At 46.2% G+C, this 22,402-nt stretch overlaps 2 protein-coding genes across 3 annotated transcripts; one reads left to right on the plus strand and one right to left on the minus strand.

The window, feature by feature from the left end:
• Positions 1-1,168: 1,168 nt before the first annotated feature.
• F13B (coagulation factor XIII B chain) lies at positions 1,169-13,368 on the plus strand. Its single transcript, XM_070401292.1, has 12 exons — positions 1,169-1,232; positions 3,257-3,457; positions 4,711-4,896; positions 5,333-5,509; positions 6,235-6,411; positions 7,245-7,424; positions 7,512-7,697; positions 9,659-9,841; positions 10,243-10,443; positions 10,968-11,156; positions 12,607-12,820; positions 13,212-13,368. The coding sequence occupies exons 1-12, from the start codon at positions 1,169-1,171 to the stop codon at positions 13,243-13,245; spliced, it is 1,992 nt and encodes a 663-aa protein (XP_070257393.1). The 3' UTR covers positions 13,246-13,368.
• Positions 13,369-14,420: 1,052 nt separating this feature from the next.
• Positions 14,421-22,028, minus strand: LOC138999210 (complement factor H-related protein 3-like). Of its 2 annotated transcripts, XM_070401293.1 has the most exons (7): positions 21,930-22,028; positions 21,069-21,242; positions 20,261-20,452; positions 19,188-19,364; positions 17,091-17,267; positions 16,667-16,849; positions 14,421-14,855 (listed from the first exon to the last, which is right to left on the minus strand). In XM_070401293.1, the coding sequence occupies exons 1-7, from the start codon at positions 21,985-21,987 to the stop codon at positions 14,659-14,661; spliced, it is 1,158 nt and encodes a 385-aa protein (XP_070257394.1). In that variant the 5' UTR covers positions 21,988-22,028; the 3' UTR covers positions 14,421-14,658. The 2 variants fall into 2 exon arrangements, with proteins under 2 accessions (XP_070257394.1, XP_070257395.1); XM_070401294.1 differs by lacking the exon at positions 20,261-20,452.
• Between the last annotated feature and the right edge of the window lie 374 nt (positions 22,029-22,402).

Genomic DNA, 22,402 nt, shown 5'->3' on the forward strand with positions numbered 1-22,402 from the left:
ACATCCCGGGTTGTGGGCTCAATCCCCAGTAGGGGGCATGAAGGAGGCAGCCAATCAGTGACTCTCATCATCATTGACATTTCTATCTCCCTCTCCCTCTCTGAAATCAATAAAAAAATATTTTTAAAAAAAAAACAGAAAAGATAGTGTTTCCCACGGAGGCTGGGCCCAGGCAGGGACTGGGAGAAAGCTGTGGGGTGGGTGCTGTCGTTCTTATTCTGGGTGCTGGTCTCACGGGAGGGTTCAGTATGAGGCCCCATTCATCTACACCGTACGGTATGTGCCCCTTTTCTCTTAATGTGTTGTATTTTTTTTAAAAAGTTACAAAATTGCCCGGCAGGCGTGGCTCAGTGGTTGAGCGTTGACTTATGAACCAGGAGGTCACGGTTCAATTCCCGGTCAGGGCACATGCCCCGGTTGTGGGCTCCATCCCCAGTGGGGGGCGTGCGGGAGGCAGCCGATCCATGATTCCCTCTCATCGTGGATGTTTCTCTCTCCTCCCTTTCTGAAATCAATAAAAATATATTCAAAATGGAAAAAAAAAAGTTACAAAATCGAACTCATCACAGCTCCCACCTCCCGGCATTGTTTTGTGGTTTCAAACGAAAACCCATTAGAATGCACCGGACGCCCGGCGTACCTGTGGCTGACCACCCCGCTCTAAACATCCTCTGCTTCGATCAACAACCTCCCCCTGTCGCTGCTTAGGAGTCTTGAGGTCACTGCCCTTGAAGCAGCGGCCCAGGCGCCCCCGGGCTGTTTTCAGGTCAGGTGTCCATTGCTATCTCCCGTTCCCAAGTTCAGCTCTTCCCCCTGATCAACGGCGGTAAAGAAACCAGCGGCGAACTTTACTCTGTGGACGGGTCCCGGGGGCTGAAGTTGAAAACTGACCCAGTTTTGTCAACGTGGCCCGAGTTAATGATTCGTGCTGCGGCCTGTCTTGGTCATCGGGTCCTCGCTGGATTCGGATGTGAGAGGCATTGCCAAGGTACTCAGCTGTGTTATTTGAATATGACTCGGACATATTTTGGCTGGAATCGAGGGCGTGCTACCCAGGGACCCGGGTGCTATCAATCATTAACTTTTTCCTCAGAAGCATTGTGTATTTAACGAGGACTCCCCCGGGCTTTAAAATCGTTCCAAATCTTGGGCAAGCACAGCCCTGAAGATGAAGCCCAAAGGATTGGCTTTCATGATCCTATTAACCATCTCAGGAGAACTCAACGCGGAAGGTAAATTCCATTTCTCGTGTTCTTTATTCTCTCCAAAGCATGAAAGGAAATGCTAGGCATTCCTTTCACTTACGTTTTTAATGCAGTATTTCATTTTTTTATTCGTCAATTTGATAAAAAAAAAATACATGCTTCTTATAATTTGTGATAAAATGTAGATTGGGTTTCTTTGGGCTAAACTAGCGAACTATTCTTACAGCAACATAATTTAGAAAAGTAGGACAAGACCCCAAGCCCTTTGGATATCTAGGTTTGGGGGCAGAGGAGACTGAGATCTAGATACTTGAATAGCCCTTCGGAAGTTGTATGTTAACCTTAACTTTCAGCTCCTGCCAGAATCCCTTCCTCATGCCGAAGAGCCGGGGCAAATTGAATCTCTGCTCCTAACGTGAGAGCTTCATGTGGGGAACTTGACAAAGCATCAGGAAGGTTTTCAGCTCTTGACACTGACTTTTAAAAAATATATATATTTTTATTGGTTTCAGAGAGAAAGGGAGAGGGAGGGGGGGGGCGGGGAGAGATGGATTGGCTGCTTCCTGCACGCCCCACACTGGGAATCGAGCTCAAAGCCCAGGCGTGTGCTCCGACCGGGAATCACACCGTCACCTGGGTCATAGGTCGACGCTCCACCGCTGAGCCATGCCAGCGGGCTTGGAATGGACTTGTATCCTATTTATTCCCTGGTTGAAGACATGGAGTAGTGACTCGTAGGGAGACCCTTTGTTGATCTTGCAAACAAGGACACTTGAGGGAGGAGTGGCTCTGTTAATAATTACCTGGACAGCGTGTGAATAAGGACCGGAGTTTAGACAAACCGGGAGCTGTGGGCGCTGTCACAATAAGAAACCTTGATAGCCAGACGGCCTGGTGTGAGGCCAGGGTGAGAGGGAGGCGGTGGCTAGCTGTGGGTGTTATCAGGAGAAAAGAAACCGGCCGGCCGCTGTCAGCGGACGGAGTACACAAAGTGGAAAGCCACAGCAATAGACTCTCCTAAAGCACACACCTGAGAAAATCGGTTGAAATAAAATACCCTGATGGGGCCCTGGCTGGTGTTCCCAGTGGTTAGAGCACCGGCCCGTGCACAGTAAGGTCTCTGGTTTGATTCCTGGTCAAGGGCACGTACCTCGGTTGCAGGTTCAATCCCAGGCCCAGGTGGGGGCTCGAGCAGGCAGCAACTAATCAATGTGTTTCTCTCACATCGATGTCTCTCTCTCTCTCTCTCTCTCTCTCTCTCTCTCTCTTGCTAAACATCAATGGAAAAAATATCCTCACTCTTCAGATGAGGATTAAGAATATGTATATCCTACCAGATTATAATTGCCTTCTAGTGAAATACTTTCCTACAAATTTTCTACCAAACAAGGGTCTGCAATTACAGTTATGAAAGTGAAATAAGTAGGATACATCTTATTTGATGCTTGGAATCCCACAATGAGATAATACCTGCATGGCACCGTCGGCGTGGCTCAGTGGTTGAGCGTCGACCTATAAACCAAGAGGTCAGGGTTCAATTCCCGGTCGGGACACATGCCCGGGTTGCGGGCTCGATCCCCAGTGTGGGGCGTGCAGGAGGTAGCAGGTCCATGACTCTCTCTCATCATGGATGTTTCTATCTCTCTCTCCCTCTCCCTTCCTCTCTGAAATCAAAAAAATATATTAAAAAAAAAAGATAATCCTTGCAGGGTCATTTCCTGCGGTTCTATTTCTCTGCTGAGAAACTGTGGCATCGCGTTATGGCTTTTGCACGCCGTCTCATCGAAAGGCTGTTTCGTGAAGTTGGGGAGGAGCTTTCTGAGTGGGCTCCTGGCCCGGGTCCACCTGACTGTTGGGGGTTGAGGGCTGCGGGGGGGCTTGCTGGTTAATTCCCATGGAAGGGGATCGTCCCCCAAATCCTTAAAAATGTAGGTGATACAACGAAGTGGGTGGCCAGCATGCCTGTCAGCGAGAGGCACGTGGTGTGGCTCGGTCACCAGTGTCCCGGTTTCGGCTCCGTCGTCCCCAGGCTGACTGTCCCCTCCTTGCAGACAAACCCTGCGGCCTGCCCCGCGTGGAGAATGGGAGGATCGCCGTCTATTACTACACGTTCGAGAGCTTTTACTTCCCAATGGCCATAGACCAGACACTGTCCTTTTCCTGCCTGGCCGGCTACACCACGGAGTCCGGGAAGCAAGAGGACAAAACCACCTGCTCCGCGGGGGGCTGGTCCCCCCAGCCCAGGTGCTTCAGTAAGTCCGGGCCGGGGGCCGGCTCAAGCCCGCCTCCTCCGTCGTCAACAGAAGGGGCCGCCCGGGCCTGTGTGGCTCAGGGGTTGAGCATCGACCTATGACCCAGGAGGTCACGGTTCGATTCCCAGTCAGGGCACAGGCCCGGGTTGTGGGCTTGGTCCCCAGTGTGGGGTGTGCAGGAGGCAGACGATCCATGAGACTCTCTCATTATCAATGTTACCATCTCTCTCTCCCTCTCCCTTCCTCTCTGAAATCAATAAAAAAATAAATGAATAGAAGAGTCCAATGAACAACATAAGGACTGGCCCACTGTCCTGTATTTTTTATTTTATTTTATTTTTCCCCCATCACCATTTGTTTATCACCTCTTATGGCCTCCTCCCACCATCTTTTTTAAAAAAAATCTGTATACACTTTCTTTTTAAAAATTGATTTCAGAGAGGAAGGGTGAGGGAGAGAGGGAGAAACATCAATGATGAGAGAGACTCATGCATCGGCTGCCTTCTGCATGCCCCCTACTGGGGATCGAGTCTGCAACCCAGGCATGTGCCCTGACCGGGGATCGAACCGTGACCTCCTGGTTCATAGGTTGATGCTCAACCACTGAGCCACACTGGCCCAGCTGGGTGTGTTTTATTTTTCCAAAATGAAGGCAGATTCTGAAATTGTGTAAACAATGTTTCTCATTAAGATGTTGCTTTCCTTCTTTGTTGTTCATCATTCCCCGTGAAGAGAATAGAAATAATCACGGGACTTGTTATTCAATCGAGTTACTTTTAAGGGAAGAGGAACTTGTGCGGTGACTGTATGTAGGCAGCCAGACGGGTCCTTGACGTTGAAGAATTGGCGAAGGGTCCCCACAGTAGGGTCGCCCTTTTGTTAAGGGTGTGAACGATCCACAAACACAGTGGACTTTAACGCGGTGGCAAGTCAACCCAAACAAATTCCTTTTATTTGCCACGAGTGACAGCGAGTGGGCAGCTCTGGGCATATTTTCTCAGTGTGGACGCGGGAGAGGTAGGAATGAATGACTCTAAGAACCGAGAGTAGGCACTGCAATGCACGCCACCGTCCACTGGAATCGCTTTTAGAATGAACGAGCCTCCGAGCACACGGGCTATTTCCAAACCTACATAGAAGCAGGGAACGCAGAGTGAGCGTGTTCCACCTTCACCGTCCAAGAAGGACCCTAATCGTGGGCCTGGAAGACGGGCTTCATGGCATCCAGCTCAGCAGACATCTTTTCTCCCCAGAAAAGTGCACGCGGCCTGCCCTGACCAACGGGCACATCTCGGAGGCGAAACTGCTCTACAGCGTCCACGAGAAGCTGCGCTACACCTGCGCCTCAGGCTACAAGACCCCCGCGGGGCTGGCCGAGGAGGAGGTGCAGTGCCTCCCCGACGGGTGGTCTTCCCCGCCGGCCTGCAGGGAGGAGCAGGGTACGTGTGCGCCCGTCATCCCCCAAACCTGTCTGTTCTTATGCCAGTACCATACTGTTTTGATGACCATGGCCTTGTATTAGAGTTTGATAGCAGTAGGGTGACTCCTTTCACTTGGTTCTTCTTTCTCAAGATCCCTGTTGCCATTTGGGGTCTTTTGGGGTCCCCTACACACTTTTGAAACGTTTGCTCTACTTCTGTAGAATACTCCATCGGCATCTCGACAGGAATTGCGTTGAATCGGTAGATGGCTTTGGGTCGCGTGGCCATCTTCATGCTGTTGAGTCTTCCTATCCATGAACATAGTATATGCTTCCGCTCATTTGTAGCTGCCATATTTGTCCTTAAGATTCAGTGAAAAGTCACTTGGAGATTTCTTTCGGCTCTTCCAGGTTCGGTGATGACGTTCATAACATATAACTGTCCTTTCTGTTAGACACGTGTTTGGCTCCTGAATTACTTCACGGGAATTACTCCACAACACAGACCGCGTTCCGCCTGGGGGACAAAGTGCGGTACCGATGCGACCTCGGCTACTACACCACGAAGGGAGAGTCGGAGGAGGAGGCCGAGTGTCGCTCGCATGGGTGGTTTCTCCCACCATCATGTACCAGTAGGTTCTCCTTGGGAACGCAATGGCCTCCACTCTGCAGCCTCCTCTCCCTCAGACAGGGATTATGTGATGCTAATTATGTGATGCTGATTATGTGATGCTAATTATGGTCCATTTTACCCGCCCCTTCCCCCCCCCCCCCTTTTTTTTTGCTTCTGGTTTTGATTAGAGTAGGCTTTGATCCTTAAAAGCTCTCTAATAGGAAAACAAATTCCTTTTTGCTCAAATAACTACATTAAAATCAGCCTATATATAAAAGCCTAAGTGACCATATGACTGGAACAGTTGACGGGTCGCTATGACATGCACTGAACACTAAGGGGCAGACGTTCAACATAGGAGCTGCCCCCTGGTGGTCACTGCGCTCCCACAGTGGGAGGGCTGCTCAGCTGACCAATGGGCACCAGACGAGCGATGAGCCTATCGAGCAGCAGCAGTGGCAGATGCAGGGGGGCTGGGATGAGCAGGAGCTACAGGCAGCATTGGACTGCAGGTTTCCGGCCGATCCCTGCAGGCCACGCCGAGGGACCCCACCCGTGCATGAATTCGTGCACCGGGCCTCTAGTATATATATATATATAAATGGACAAGCTTTCCTTTTGTGAAATGGAATAAGGCAAATCTAGTAATGTCTGTTCCAGATATGGTGTGTAAGTGGTAGGCGCATTTTATTCCAGCAGGAAAATAATTACATTTTTTTATGTGTGTCTTACTTTCATTTTTAGAATTAGTATGCACCCCTTTAACATCAATGGAAAATGGTTATTTTCAACCTGTCAAGCGGACCTATGAAGAAGGAGATGTCGTTCAGTTTTTCTGTCATGAAAATTATCATCTAAGTGGCCCTGATTTAGTCCAATGCTACAAATTTGGCTGGTACCCAGAATTTCCTGTATGCCAAGGTAATTTTTAAAATTTCATACCTACCCATAAAATAGCATGTCTTTTTTCTCTTGTTTTATAAAATGCTTCTATATATTTTTATGTTCAAATTATTTTTTTTCAATTACAGTTTCCGTTCAATATTATTTTGTATTAGTTTCTGGTATGCGGCCCAGTGGTTGGATAATCTTATACTTTATAGGGAACTGCCCCCTAATATTGCCAGTACCCACCTGGCACCATCCATAGTTATTAGCCAAAATATCATGTCTCAACCAGCTCTAATTCTATGGGGGGCGGGGGGAAAGTCTCTAATTCATGCCCTGAGTGCTATTTTTTAAGATAAATATTGTCTCATATCAGTTACTATTTTCAGCAAACTTTAATACAATTAATCTAAAGACATCCTAAATTTTGTATTAGCTTGTTGAGTGGATATGTCTTTTAAACGTATTTTTTAAAAAAACAATCTCATACATTTTTAAATCTCTTATTATAATAAATACATTTTTAGAGTATTTTATTTTATTTTTTTTAATATAGTTTATTGATTTTTTACAGAGAGGAAGGGAGAGGGAGAGAGAGATAAGATCCATGATGAGAGAGAATCACTGATCGGCTGCCTCCTGCACGCCCCCCTATGGGGGAATCGAGCCCGCAACCCGGGCCTGTGCCCTTGATGGGAATCCAACCCGGAACCCTTCAGGCCACAGGCTGACGCTCTATCCACTGGGCCACACTGGCCGGGCTGTCTGCCAGCCTTCTTCGCGCTACCTGGACGTGCCTATGACACCTGGCGCGTTGGTGTTGGGGGCACTTTTAGGACTGACTGTGCTGACATCTCTCCCCGAAGGAAGAAGAACTCGCTGTCCCCCTCCCCCGCTGCCTCCCCACGCCAAACTGAAATCCACCGCCGCCAGTTACCACGACGGGGAGGCCGTCTTCATCGAGTGTCAGCTGAGCTTCCGGCTGCGGGGCCTGGGGGCGATTCGCTGTGTCAACGGGAAGTGGACGGACCCCCCCAAGTGCATCGGTCAGCGACGCCTCCCGCCAGCTCCCCCCCAGGAGAGCCGCGTGGGTCGCTAAACGGTCTCTTCTCTCGCGACTGTGCCTTTTGCAGAAGAAGCGGACAAGATCGCCTGCGATGAGCCGCCGGAGGTGCAGCACGGCGAGGCCATCCGCACGGCCCAGACCTACTTCAACGGCGACCGCGTGGCCTACAGCTGCCAGGTCGGCTTTGACCTCCGTGGCCCCCGGGAGATCGCCTGTGAGCTCGGAACGTGGACCAGCCCCCCGCAGTGTGTCGGTAGGTGCGCCACGTAGCATCCACGGCTCAGCCTGCGGTGCCTCACGGTTCATTCTCTGTGTTTAAGCCACACCTTTGTTGGTTGGTTGGTTTGTTTAAAATATGTTTTTATTGATTTCAGAGAGGAAGGGAGAGGGAGAGAAACATCAGTGATGAGAGAGGATCATGGATCGGCTGCTTCTTACACGCCCCACACTGGGGATCGAGCCCGCAACCCAGGCCTGTGCCCTGACCAGAATCGAATCCGGACCCTTCAGTCCACTGGTTGATGCTCTATCCGCTGAGCCACACCGGCTAGGGCTAATCCACATTTTTATAGCAAGAGGCCATTGCATAGAAGAGTTAGACCCTCTGTGGTTTTTTTTTTCATGAATATAGAGAGCCACCTATAGAGCTGAAGGCAATGTAAGGAACTGGGGAACTTAAAAAAATTAAAAAAATATATCTTTATTGATTTCAGAGAGGAAGGGAGAGGGAGAGAGAGAGAAACATCCATGAGGAGAGAGAATCATGGATCGGCTGCCTCCCGCACGCCCCACACTGGGGATCGTGCCCCAAACTCAGGCACGTGTCCTGACTGGGGAATCGAACCCTGACCTCCTGGTTCAGAGGTCAACGTTCAACCACTGAGCCAGGCCGGCTGGGCTTCCAAAACAATTTTGAATGAACCTTCGGGCGAGGCACTTCTCTCTGACTTGCCTGACGCCGTGATTTACGATCTTGAAGTGGCAGCGGGTGAGGGACGTGTTTCTTTAGAGAAGAGACCTATGATGCCCAGCTCTCTCTCCCCTCCCTGGATGTCCTACAACGTTAGGACGGAGCTCTCTGCTCCTGGCTTAGGCCACCCTCTGACACTTGTCCCTGTGCGTCCATTTTACTAAAGGACACAACCCTTTAGGCTACGTGGCCACCCCTGGGAGCGCCCTTCCCTGTTCACCTTCTCATATCTCCATCCGGTTCTGGAGAAATCTCCACACACCTGTGGGCCGGGGCTACTTACAGGATAAGAAAAAAGCGATTCAGAGACAGTAGAGACATGAGCAGAGTTAGAGGAAGACTCTAAAGCAGTGGTTCTCAACCTTCCTAATGCCGCGACCCTTTCATACAGTTCCTCATGTTGTGGTGACCCCCAATTTCATGGTTACAAATTGAACATCATTAAAGCATAGTGATGAATCACAAAACAATATGTAATTATAGTTGTGTTTTCCGATGGTCTGAGGCGACCCCTGTGAAAGGGTCGTTCGACCCCCAAAGAGGTTGCGACCCACAGGTTGAGAACCGCTGCTCTAAATACAGAGACCACTGGAAATGCCCATCCCTGGGTTGGATTTCGATCAGAAAGGAAGGGGATGAGAAGGAGAGAATGGGAAGTGGATCATGACAGGGGACAGGTGTAGACATGACCCTGATGGTCAGGGTGAAGAGCGTGGCTTACCTTTCTTGATATTTTAAGAATATCTACATCCCCTACATTGGTTCCCAAGCAAGCACGGGAAAATACTCATCCTCAGGCTAAGGCCAAACATCAGCTGATGCCGTGGCCAATGTGGTTCAGTGGATAGAGCGTTGGCCAGCAGACTGAAGGGTCCCGGGTTTGATTCTGGTCAAGGGCACATGCACAGGTTGTGGGCTCCATCCCCAGTGCGGGGAATACAGGAAGCAGCCGATCCATGATTCCCTCTCATCATTATGTTTCTCTCTCTCTCTCTCTCTCTCCCTCTCTCCCTTCCTTGCTGAAATCAATAAAAATATATTTAACAAAACCCAAAACATTTGCTGTTTAGTCTTGCTTAAAGATATTTGACCTGAATAACATTTCTCATTTCCGGCGAATTTAGAAATCAATTGTCTAAATTATATCAGACACAATATCGAGGCACCATGGTGTGGGAACTGTATCGTATCGTTACGCGGTTGTATGTTCATATCGATTTTAAAAATAACCTTTTTCTTTTTAGAAAACTTTAAGATTTGTCAGTCTCCGCCTAAGATAACCCATGGGGTCATTGTTGGCGACGTGTTGCCGAGTTACCCAACGGGAGCCTTCGTGGAGTACAGATGCAATGAGTACTACATCATGAAGGGCGAGAGGAAGTCCTCCTGTGACCACGGGCAGTGGTCCTCCCCCCCTCTTTGCTTAGGTAAGACGAACACACGTGGGATGTGTCCAACGGCTTCCCCCAGCTTTAATGATACCATCGACATACAACACTGCGTAAGATGAAGGTGTACGAGGTGATGATTTCATAAACTTGGATAATATTGTGAGATGACGACCACAGTTAGGCTACTTAGCATAGACTTTGCCTCACGTAAATACCATTGTTTATTGTTATTATTTTTCTTAATATGCGGGGGCTGTGCAGGAGGCAGCTGATCAATGACTCTCTCTCATCATGGATGTTTCTCTCTCTCTCTCTCTCTCTCTCCTCCTCCCCCTTCCTCTCTGAAATCAATAAAAATATATTAAATAAAAAAAGAACGCCTCACTTTCCTATTAGTCAGACGAGGAGGGAACTGACGAGAGTGCTTGGTGTTGCAGAGCCGTGCGAGGTCAGCAAGGAGGACATGGAGAGCAGCAACATCGAGCTGAAGTGGGAGTACGAAGGGAAGGTCCTGCACGGGGACCTCATAGACTTTGTGTGCAAACCGGGCTTTGACTTAGCGCCCTCCAGCCCGCCGTCGGGGCTGTCGGTGCAGTGCTCTCGAGGCCAAGTGCAATACCCCTTATGCATGAGGAAAGGTAAGCGCCTGCTTTCTACCGGTCCTCGGAGGGTCAGGGTCGCCCCCGGGGTTCAAAGGTCAGACCTGAGACAATGCACCACCTTCTCCCTCTCATCTAGGGAACCGGGAGGGGTCTGATCGATTTCCCAGTTCACGCGCACCCTGCAGGTGGATGACTGTGCTGACGTCATTGAATTTCCACCAGTGAATTTTGTGGGTGTTTTTGTTTGTTTGTGTTTTGGTTAATTCTCCTTGAGGATATTTTTTTCCCATTGATTTTTTTTAACTAAAAAAAAAATATATATATATATTTGTATTGATTTCAGAGAGGAAGGGAGAGGGAGAGAGAAAGAGAGAGAAACATCAGTGATGAGAGAGAATCATGGATTGGCCGCCTCCTGCACGCTCAAGCACGGAGCCACACCGGCCGGGCTGGAGAGCTGCCTTGTCAGTGCTTCTCCATGAAATAGTTCACTGTCTTCTGCAGCCATGACGGGAGCACTGGGTACCGATGACAGCAAGTCATTGTATGTATTTTTGCAGAATCCAAAGGCAAGTGCGGGCCTCCTCCTCGTATTGATCACGGGCTCATTCTTAACATCGACCTCCTCAATGTCAGCTTTGAAAGTGGTTCCTCGGTGGAGTACAGGTGCATGACGCACTATTTCCTACAAGGGCCCGTATATGCCTATTGTGTAGACGGAGTGTGGACAGAACCGCCAGTGTGTTTAGGTATGTGTTCCTATTTAATACAATACAACCACCTTTTCTTCCCTTTCTGTTCTCTTTGAGTAGCTACACACACTGCATGTGTGTTATTTTGTTAGAGAGCTTATTGAACCACGGGTTTCTATTCTTTCCTCTGGATCATAAATAACTGTAGGTCCAGTTCGCTAGAACAAGTGCTTGTTAAGTATACACCATTCGCCAGATACTGGTGTGATATGGGTGAGATGAATGCGCCATGGTGGTTAAGAGTAAATCCTATATAATAAAAGCCTAATATGCAAATCAACCAAACGGCAGAACAACCAGTTGCTATGACACACACTGACCACCAGGGGGCAGATGCTCAATGCAGGAGCTGCCCCCAACCTGCAGGCCCCAGGCCAGCCAAGGTGGGTGCCAACGGGGGGCTTCCCAATCGCCCCTTGCTGGTCGCCAAGAAGAGGGAGGCAACCGGTGGCGGCAATTGGGGGGGGAGGGGGGAGGGGAGGGGAACATCAGGGCTGGCCAGCAAGCAGTGCCAGGCCGGCCAAGGTGGGTGCCAGTGGGGGCCCCCAATCGCCAGCAAGGCCTAGGGGCCCTACCCATGCACAGATTTCGTGCATCAGGCCTCTAGTATATGTATAAATGATTATTATTCAGTGTGATTGGCACTATAATAGAAAACACGAGCACGGCCTAGAAACAGACAGGGATGGCCACCTGCCTCCAGGAAGATGAAGCGAGTGAACATGTTGTTAGCTGGGCATCGTTGTGGAGGGAAATGACATCTACCAAGGACCACGGAGGAAAATGGCAGGTGTTTCCTGTGAGCTCAGAGCATGTTTTGGTTTGGTTTTTTTTAATCCTCACCCCAGAATATTTTCCCATTGATCGTTTGAGAGAGTGGAAGGGAGAGGGAGAGACACAGAGAGAAAAAAAACAGTGATGTGAGAGAGACACATTGAGACTCTCCAGCCCAGGCTATTTGCCCCAATAGAATGAGACTCACCTGCCCGGAGCTATTGGCCCCAATAGAATGAGACTCAGCTGCCCTGGGCTATTGGCTCCAATAGAATGAGACTCACTTGCCCTGGGCTATTGGCTCCAATAGAATGAGAGCCTCCTGCCCAGGGCTATTGGCCCCAATAGATGGAGACCCTCTTGCTCAGGGCTGTTGCCCTCAATATAATGAGACCCTCCTGCCGAGGGCCAGGTATTGAGCCTGTAACCAAGGTACATGCCCTTGATTGGAATTGAACCTGGGACTCCTCAGTCTGCCAGCTGACCCTCCATCCGCTGAGCCAACCCAGCTAGGACAGAGCTTGGAACATTTCTTCAGACTTAAATATTGACTCCAACCAGCTTACTTGCTCCTCTAATGCCCAGAAACTTCCAGGTCATCATGAGTAGGCAACGCACGGCTTCCTGGTCTACCAAGGTAATGGTTTTTTTCTTTTTCCTTTTTTTATTTCAGAGCCCTGCAACTTATCGTTGGAAGAAATGGACAGGAATAATTTACTTCTGAAATGGCACTATGACAATAGGCGACTTATTTTCCATGGCGAGTACACTGACTTTGTCTGTAAAATAAATCATTACATGACGGAGGTGTCTGCTTTTGCAACGGAACTCAGAGTGATATGTGACAGAGGGAAGTTAGAATATCCAAGATGCGTTCCAAGACGAAGGTAACACGAGGCTCGTTCCTACAACTGGCTTTTGTTTTCTTGTCATAGTGTTAGTCAAGAGATTCATCGTGTTGGTCAATTTCAGAAACGTTATGTTCTACAACGCACGCACTTTATGCTGTTTAAATATTTTAGTGTATCTTGGCTTTCTAATTCCTAAGAGAAAAATAAGTAAATAACAGAAAAATGGGGGGAAAGGGTGTGAATTAGTAAGTGACGTTGAGTTTATAAAAACAAATTGGTGGCCTAATTTTTCAAGTGTGGTTTTATGCTTTATCAAAACATAGTCAAAACAATGACTAATTGTATGAAATATCAAAGGGCTAAGATTGTAATGAATATTTAAGCAGAAATGATGCTTGTTCCAACTCTCTCACTTTCTCTCTCTCAGGATGTCATATTATAAAGAGCCCTTTAAAACATGAATGGCAGAAATAAAAACCATGTTTCAACACATTGTAAAATCCTTTGAGAAACATAATTTTTAGAAGAAAATGGTTGGATTAGAAACCTCTAAGTTTTAACTTGCCTGAAGATTTGAATTTCAATTGTTTATGATGAACATTTTCTTTGTCTGCAAATAAAAAATCCAAACAGGTCCCTTTATTCCTAGTTTGATTGCACGTCTTCCATCTGTTCTGTTATTGATCTTCACATCAAAATGTTTCCGCCTTCTATTGTCCATTTACTTCCTTCATTTTTTGTTGTTGCTGTTAATCCTCACCCAAGGATATTTTTTTCCATTGAATTTCACAGAGAGAGTAGAAGGGAAAGGGAGACACACACACGCAGAGAAATGTTGATGTGAGAGAGACACATTGATTGGTTGCCTCCCTCATGGGCCCGGTCAGGGGCCGGGGATCAAGCCTGCAACAGAGCTACATGCCCTTGACTGAAATTGAACCCACAATCCTTCAGTTCAGGGGCTCAAATATCAACTGGAGACTAGTTATCACACAGGGTTTCCATTGGACGGGGACTTTCATTTGTTTGAATATGTCTTCAACACCACTTAAGAGAAAAGAAAATGTCAGTTTCTGTATTTACTTAGCCACAGGAATGACCAGCTATTTGGAAGATCTCATGTTTAAAATGATCGATTCTTTTGTCGAATAGAAGAGCAATGCTTCGACTCTGTAAAACCTCACCCATGGAAACAGACTGAAAACTGCCTCTCCCTCAGCCATTCTTCAGTCCAGGGATCTGCCCTCTGACTCCAGTGAGGGGCTGTTGTAAAGGAGTTATTTTTACTTACTATTTTATACATTTAAAAAATATATTTTTATGGATTTCAGAGAGGAAGGGAGAGGGAGAGAGAGAGAAACATCAATGATGAGAGAGAAGCATTGATTGGCTGCCTCCTGCACGCCCCACACTGGGGATTGAGCCCACAACCCAGGCATGTGCCCTGACTGGGAATCAAACTACGACCTCCTGGTTCATAGGTTGACGCTCAACCACTCAGCTACGCCTGCTGGGCTCACTTACTATTTTAACATCTCATTTTTGATTGTACTATTTCCCCCAGTATATTCTAAGATATATGCTGATCGTTTAAGCATCCAGTTCAATAGGCAGAAAGCCACACAGTTACCTCCGTTGCTGTTTATTGATCCATCGGCAAGTAGTCTAATCCTACGATGGTGAATAATTATTGTCTTGGTACAAGTGTAAGCAATGATATTGTTTTCTTTAAAGTGAAAAAGAGGCTAACATATTTCTTTTATGTCTTTTGAAATATAGTGGAAAAGAGCAGGAAATGCCAGAAGACTGGCAAGCTTTCAGGCAGGAAGAGCAGTAGGTGGGACTGGCCACATATTTGGGGCCACAGGGCTTCCTCATTCACATCTGGGGAACTCCACTGTCCCTTCCCGACATGCGGCTTGAAATGACTCCTTTGACGTCACCGCCTTGTGTCCCGATTTGCATATAAATTCAATGATATCTCCTGTTTTTACATAATAGCGTTTGTTATCTTTCCCTTTTAACTGTATGTTCTTTTCATTCATGATTTCTTCTGATATTACACATGGATCTGAAAGTAGAAGAAATGAATAAAAGCAATTAGTAACCTTTCCTTTTATAAACAAATAAACCTTCAACCCAATGACTAGCTTAGAGGATGAAGTAATCGAAAGAGCTAATGTACATCATCAATGTGGGCCGAGTCCTGTTCTCAGCCCTGGTTCATGGGCCCTCACAGCTCCTCAGTAGGCAGCTGCTCCTCCTCACACACCAGGAAGCTGAGGGGACGGAAGGTCAGGCACACCTGTCCAAAGTCATAGCGCTCATCAGGTGGACGATGAGTGTGGACCCGGCAGTGTGACCCCAGGGCCTTGGCTCTCTGTCTCTGGGATGTGGGGCACCCACACAGGTGACTTCCTGTCCAGAGAACATGGGAGCCTGCTTCATGGTGGCCATGGTTCTTCCTTGTCCACTTCCCACTCAACTGGCAGTGGCTACAAATGCTCCCAGGTTAGTCACTTTCCACTGGGTTAAGTGATGCTAATATTTTTCTCTTATGCCCACAAAATGGGGAAACAGAACCATAGAAAATCACAAAATTTCTAATAAATATTCTATTAAAATACAACTATATATTTGATAAATATAAATATATTTTTTATCTCTATATCAATCAATCTATCCATCCATCCATCCATCCACCTACCCACATCCATTTATCATATCTATCTATCTACCTACCTACCTACCTACCTATCTATCATCTCTCTATCTAATCTTCATTCTTCATGGTAAAGACAGTCTGAATGGATGGGTGCAAGATTATATACTAGTACACAGAGAATTTTAGAATCCCAACTTGATTATGAACACATTTCTCTATGTCACTATCCCCCTGTGCCCCATCTGTAAAATCAGTATAAATATTTTCTTCTTCAGAAAGTTTTTTTTTAGTGACATGAGGGAGGTACTAGTTTATCGCTATTGCAATGAGACTGTAAGCATCATTTCATATATTATTATATTGCTTACAACCTTGTCTATTTTCTGCAGGCAAGGTGCTATTGCATTGTAGAAAGTATTACATGCTAACCGTGCTAAGTTTCTTTTTTTTGATTCAATTGAGTGGGGTGACATTGGTTAATAAAATTATATAGGTTTCCAGGGCACAATTCTATAACACATCATCTGTATATTGCATTGTGTGCCCAACACGCAAAGTCACATCTCCTGTCACCATATATTTGATCCTTTACTATCCCGCTAGCTCCTTCCCTCTGGTAGCTACCATACTGTTTGTCTGTGTCTATGAGTTTTTGCTGGTTTGTTATCTCTATCACAGAACTGATTTTATGTCCTCTGAGAATGATAGCTGCTTTCTCATCCTAATGTTTGGAACGATATTGCTTGTGCTGTGAAATTCGTCTTAGACTTGTCCATCTACTCAGCCAATCCAACTTCAGATTTAGAATTTTTTTTGAAATTTAATATTTTCCTTTCTATATAACCTAGTTTGGAACTATTTCTAGACTATTCAGACTTGGGTATATTAGCTTTGTTTTCTGGTCCTGGACTTACTGGGTTTGCTGTGATCTCCCGCAGAAGGGGACACATACACAGGAGAGGATGAGTCACGGAGGGTCCACAGTGGGATCAGCTAATGTATCAGAATCAGTTCCTGTTTAAAGGACCTTTTCATTGTTCACATAGGGATTCTCCAAGCTCGTAGCCCTACACACGAGTCTCCGATGTGAAACATTGAGCAGGAGAGCTGTTGGTGAGCACAGTTCTAGCCTCTGACTGCATGACTAGTAGACCGCACGCGAGCTCATCAACATCACCCTCATGGTCTCAGGATCTAGAAGAATCTTGAGAACTTACCTATGCATCTCGGGGGTTTGGACCACTTTCCATAACTGCAGGTGACATCTGTAGGACCCCGAAGTTCATAGTAGGCCTGGCATTGGTATTCCACTCTTGACCAAGGAGGATACTCTTTTAATGGGAAGGAAGTGATGTCTCCATTGCTAATCGCTGGAGGAGGCCCACACTTGTCTGCAGATTCTGAAAAAGAGCATTTTAAATGTTGAAGAACAAATTGTAGTTTTATTGGAAACTAATGTTTGGAACAGATATTGCTTGAGCATCTAAAGCTGCCCAGGAAGTATTGTCCCTCTTTTGCATTTTAAACCTTGTAACCACCATGTGGTTCAAAATGCCTTAGATCCCCACACTCATGCAAGGACAACATACATGTAGACTTTTCAGCTCTTGGAAAAGGAAATGCTGGAATCAAAATACTTACTAAAGCAGGTTGGCAAGTGGGACCAGCCGCCCTCACCACACACCATGGAGCCCTTGGTGCTTCCATCTCTGTTTTCATAGCCATCCAGGCATTGGTAGTCCAACGTGTCATTGAGTCGAAATGGTTTTCCGGTGATTACGGCTCTGGCATTCTCAAATATGGGCATGTCACAATGTCCTAAAGCAAAATAAAGGTGACCATTGTGTTTCTAATGCTGTATCGAGTCCCATCTAAGAAAGAGAATCTCATTAATTTGTGTGGGTAAGTTATGCATCAGGTGACAACTCCCTGAGTCCCTGTTACTCTGGCCTGGATGAGTTTTAGAACAAGAATAGATTTCCTTACCCATCTTTTCTCCTACCATTCAAAACCTCTAAATATAGGTTAGGAACCTGTCGTCTGACCTATTTTTAACTGTGAGTATGTCACTGGCTATTAGTACATTATACTGCTAGAATGATACGATGCTATCCCTTGAAGGACAACACCATTTGTGAATGTAAGAGGTAATGTATGTATTTACGTGCCAGATACTAACACTAAGAGAGTGTGTGTGTGTTAGAGAAAGACTGTAGTCCTAGGATACATGATGCATGTATTTATATGAAGACCCTCTCTTCCATAATGACTTCTAGAATAGAAAATTTACCCACATTGAGTATAAAAACGAATGGCAAAGGGTACAGCTTTTTCACTAAAGGGAGACCCTGAAATGGAAAACAATGTTTAAAAATGTAAGAAGTGATATCTCCTGGTGTTCTTTTAAGTCAATAATCCCACTTTCTGTCATATAGGGTTTAGTTTTTCTTGAAAACAGTCTTATTTTTTAATATCTGTAACTGTTCTTAGTCCTCAATGGTTATTGAGTGAATTAATGGTAAATAATTCAACCCGTGAACTGGGTGTAGGGAAAGCTGTACAAAGAGAGTCCTTTAGGGGCTCAGGCTGTTGTTTCGCACGGGGCTCAGTAGATTCCTCAATTCCCAGTTCAAATCAGTGATCACTGCTTTTCTAAAACATGCAGGGCTCCAATGAAAGGTCAGCTCTACTATATCCTAATGTATAAACAATGTCTGTAACAATTATCCTCTCATTTCTAAACAACACACACAAAACAACGTACAGAATCCTGTCTACTTAACATGTGAAAGCCAGATGTGACTAGATATAAGAGCCCTCATTTATAACCTCATAGCATTAATGCATGCAATCATAGTCCAGCCGGCAAGGCTCAGTGGTTGAGCATCAACCTATGAGCCAGGAGGTCATGGTTCGATTCCCGGTCAGGGCACATGCCTGGGTTGTGGACTCAGTCCCCAGTAGGCGGCAGCTGATCGATGATTGTTTCTCATCACTGAAGTTTCTACCTCTCTCTCCCTCTGCTTTTCCTCTCTGAAGTCAATAAAAATATATTAAAAAAAATACATACCATAGGTGAAATGGTTGACAGCAATTTACAGTATATGTGACATTGGGCGGGTGGTGTATTTATTTTTAATGTAAACTGTATTTTAAATTCTTCTTCAGTGAACACAGAGCATGGTTTCAGTGTAATACTCGAGTGTTGTAACTTGAATCTCCGCTTTATTGAACACTGTTTAGTAACATGCATGACTGACTTCACTGTTACTTAATTCAATACAATGACATAATCTACTTGCTGTCAAAAAGTTAGAACTTTTCAGACACATTTAGAACAAAAAACTGAAATCCCTTTGTTTTGATTGTTGTTAATCCTCTGCCAAGGATATTTTTCTCATTGGTTTTTTGAGAGTGGATGGGAGGGAGGGAGTGGCAGAAAGAGAGAGAGAGAAACCTATGTGAAAGAGACTCATCGATTGGTTGCCTCCTGCATTTCTCTGGAATCCAACCTGCAACCCAGGTACATGCCCTTTGCGGGAAATCGAACCGAAGACCCTTGGGTGTGCGGGCCCACCCTCTAACCACTGAGCTACACCAGCCAAGGTGAAATATGCCTTTCTTTTAAGGCAAAGAAGACTTGGTCCATTCACCTTGAGAGCCGACACACAAAACATTCCACCAAAGTAAGTCTGGTCTCAGGAAATGGCAGCCTGGGTCTTGGAGCTGTTTACTTACTGACGGGGATGCATCTGGGAGGAGGGGACCAGCCGGTCTCCGTACAGGTCATCCTGTTCTGTGGGTTTTGAAGACCGTAGCCCAGATGGCACATAACTGTTCTGGATTGGCCCTGGACATAGCTTTCTTCAGTAACTGGAGAATATCCATGTAGCAAAGACTTGAAAGAACATTTTCCTAGGAATTATAAATTGATAATAAGAAATAAGAAATTTGGTTAAGACATTAAAAAGCATCTTTGCAATATTTAATTTAGAATACATGAGCACCCAAAAAGAACACATAGGTTGAGAGGAGCTAAAGTTGCTAGCAAGTGTTTTTTAAAAGAGAAAAATCAAGATGAAAGGTAATCTGCCATTTTCACAATTAAACTATGAATAAATGACATCACTTTATTGTTATAAAGTTTCTATTTTGATCTCCCATTTTCTTTTTTTCAGTTAATCCTCACTCGCAGATATTTCCCCATTGATTTTTATTTTTCATTGTTTAATATATTTTATTGATTTTTTTACAGAGAAGAAGGGAGAGGGATAGAGAGTTAGAAACATCGATGAGAAACATCGATCAGCTGTCTCCTGCACGCCCCCCACTAGGGATGTGCCCGCAACCAAGGTACATGCCCTTGACTGGAATCGAACCTGGGACCCTTCAGTCCGCAGGCTGACGCTCTATCCACTGAGCCAAACCGGTTAGGCCTCCCCATTGATCTTTAGAGAGAGTGGAAGGGAGAGGAAGAGACAGAGAGAAACATCCATGTGAGAGAGACCCATCGATTGGTTGCCTCCTGCACGTGCCCTGACCAGGGCCGAGGAACCTGCAACCGAGGTACGTGCGTGCCCTTGACCGGAATCAAACATGGGACCCTTCTCTCTGCAGGCCGACACTCTATCCACTGAGCCAAACCGGGTAGGGCAACCTCCCATATTTTTAATGAGAAATCTACCATAAAAGAAAAATCCTACATTGGTCTTTCTGCTCATAGAACGCTTCCCTCGACCTTGTTGTACTCATGTTTTTCTCTCTCCACTGTGAAGTGTTTCTATGTGCGTAGGATGAAGGGGTTGGCTTACTGAGGCAGGGGATTTCCGGCGACCATCCATCTTGTGTGCAATTCATGATAGCCAGGCTAGTTTGTGAAGGAGGCACGTAGCCGTAGTTACAGAAGTAGAGTAGCGACCGCCCTACATATACCGGAAAGTATTTAGATGTATCCGCATGAAGCAGCCGTCCATGTTTTATTTCCGGAAATCCGCAGGGCTTCACTTAGCAATGAAAACAAAGAGCACGCAGTATGAATAATGGGGTGCATTCACAAAAATCCAATAGGCCTGAAATTGTTTCAACCGTGAATTATATCCCTTTCTTACCATACAAATACAGTGGGGCCTTGACTTACGAGTTTAATTCACTCGCTCTGGGCAGCATCCCAGGGAGCAGCAGGGAGCGACCCAGAACCAGGCAACTAAGCGGCTCCCAAATCCTGACCCGCCGACGCTGACACAGAGGGGGCTGTTGTCTGAGGCCGTATGTTTGGGGGCGTTTGTTACACAGACACCAACATCTCATGTGCCAGGTGTTAAGTGGGAGTGTTCTTACCCACTATCCTAGGTCAGATATTAGAATTATATTATCTGGACACACACACACACACACACACACACACACTTAACATTGAAGCAAAATTTAAAAAGGTTTTTCACTTACAAAGATGGGACATTGTCCTTAGAATTAGCAACTTTGAAAAGCAAAGAGCACCCGTCAGTCCTCTGCTTTACCTTCTCATCGAGGCATTGACTGGGCTTCTCAGGCCCCATTTCTTGGTGTTTAAGGGAAGGAATTTATAACGAAGAAGCAGGCCAGGACCTGAATGGGACTTACGGACACATCTGGGACGAGGCAGCCAGCCTGCAAGAGAGCATTTTGTTGTATTTCCCAGGACGGGAGGATAGAAGCCATTTCCGCACTGGTATGTGATGACATCATCAAGTTCGTACTGGTTCATTTTAGGAGCAAAGTCACCGTTTGGAATTATCGGAGGATCACATGTTATTTCTGAGAAGAAAAAGGACACGTGGATTATGCAGATAATTATCCCATCAACATATTCTTTTAAAAAATTTATATTTTTACTGATTTCAGAGAGGAAGGGAGAGGGAGAGAGAGACACATCAATGATGAACGAGAATCATTGCTAGGCCCCTTACTCAGGATCCAGCCCACAACCCAGGCATGTGCCCTGACGGGGAATCGAAAGATGACCTTCTGGTTCCTAGGTCAACGCTCAGTCACGGAGCCACATGGGCCGGGCTCCATCAAGGTATTATTTATTGTGACCTTAAAACACAGAAACTGTTTACTGGTCAATTCATTCATAAATTACAGACAGCCCTGGCCGGGTTGCTCAGTGGTTAGAATGTTGGCCCTCAGACCAAGGGTCCCTGGTTGAATTCCCGGTCAAGGGCACAGACTTTGTTTGCAGGTTGCATCCCTGGCCCTGGTTGGGGTGAGTGTGAGAGGCCACCAACCCATATGTTTCTCTCACATTGATGTTTCTCTATCTCTCTCTGGCTCTCTCTCTCTCTCCCGCCGCCCCTTCTCCCTCATATTCACTCTTTCTCTAAAAATCAATGGGAAAAAATATCCTCGGGTGAGGATTAAAAAAAAAACAACTAGAGGCAAATGAAAATGAGCCAAGTTCTACTTAAGAAGGAGCTAATATTCCCACCAGTTTCCACTCACCTTGTCCACGAGCCCAGGAGACCCACAGGGTGAGGGTGACCTGGACTAGTAACAGCATGGTAGGGCTCTCCGGGGTGTGTTAACACAGAGAGTCCAGCGCTGTTCTGTGTGGGTTTAACTCAGCTTCCTGAGCCGTTACCAAGTGTGGCCCTGAATTTAAGTGACAGTACCGGGAAGCCAGTTCACTGAGGTCACTCGGTAGATAACAAAGTTCCAAGACTTTCGCAATATCTGTGTATTCACATGAAGGGTTTCACAATCATTTGTTGACTTCGATTCCCGGGCATGTGCTTGCACAGCTTTCCTTAGGGACAGTAACAGTAAGACTGGATATAAAACTTGAATCTTTAAACGCTTCTTGAGGATGGGTGTGGTTCTTTCTCAACCAGGAGATTCACGTGGGAATAGCTCTGACTGCCTGTCCCTGTGACTGTCTCTCCTCCTCTCTTTGCTCTCACCCAACTGCAGTCCTT

Source organism: Myotis yumanensis, unplaced genomic scaffold, assembly GCF_028538775.1.
Source record: "Myotis yumanensis isolate MYYU_CA2020_CCGP unplaced genomic scaffold, mMyoYum1.0.hap1 SCAF_22, whole genome shotgun sequence".
Lineage (NCBI taxonomy): Eukaryota > Metazoa > Chordata > Mammalia > Chiroptera > Vespertilionidae > Myotis > Myotis yumanensis.

Excerpts from the sequence above, each read along its gene's own strand:
- F13B (XM_070401292.1), top strand. The coding sequence starts at position 1,169 with ATGAAGCCCAAAGGATTGGCTTTCATGATCCTATTAACCATCTCAGGA. Across the intron at positions 5,510-6,234 it reads TCTCCCACCATCATGTACCA|AATTAGTATGCACCCCTTTA; the intron begins GTAGGTTCTCCT and ends TTTCATTTTTAG. Across the intron at positions 10,444-10,967 it reads CCCCTTATGCATGAGGAAAG|AATCCAAAGGCAAGTGCGGG; the intron begins GTAAGCGCCTGC and ends GTATTTTTGCAG.
- LOC138999210 (XM_070401293.1), bottom strand. The coding sequence starts at position 21,987 with ATGCTGTTACTAGTCCAGGTCACCCTCACCCTGTGGGTCTCCTGGGCT. Across the intron at positions 20,453-21,068 it reads GCCTCGTCCCAGATGTGTCC|TGAAGCCCTGCGGATTTCCG; the intron begins GTAAGTCCCATT and ends TTCATTGCTAAG. Across the intron at positions 17,268-19,187 it reads TCCCAGATGCATCCCCGTCA|GACATTGTGACATGCCCATA; the intron begins GTAAGTAAACAG and ends ATTTTGCTTTAG.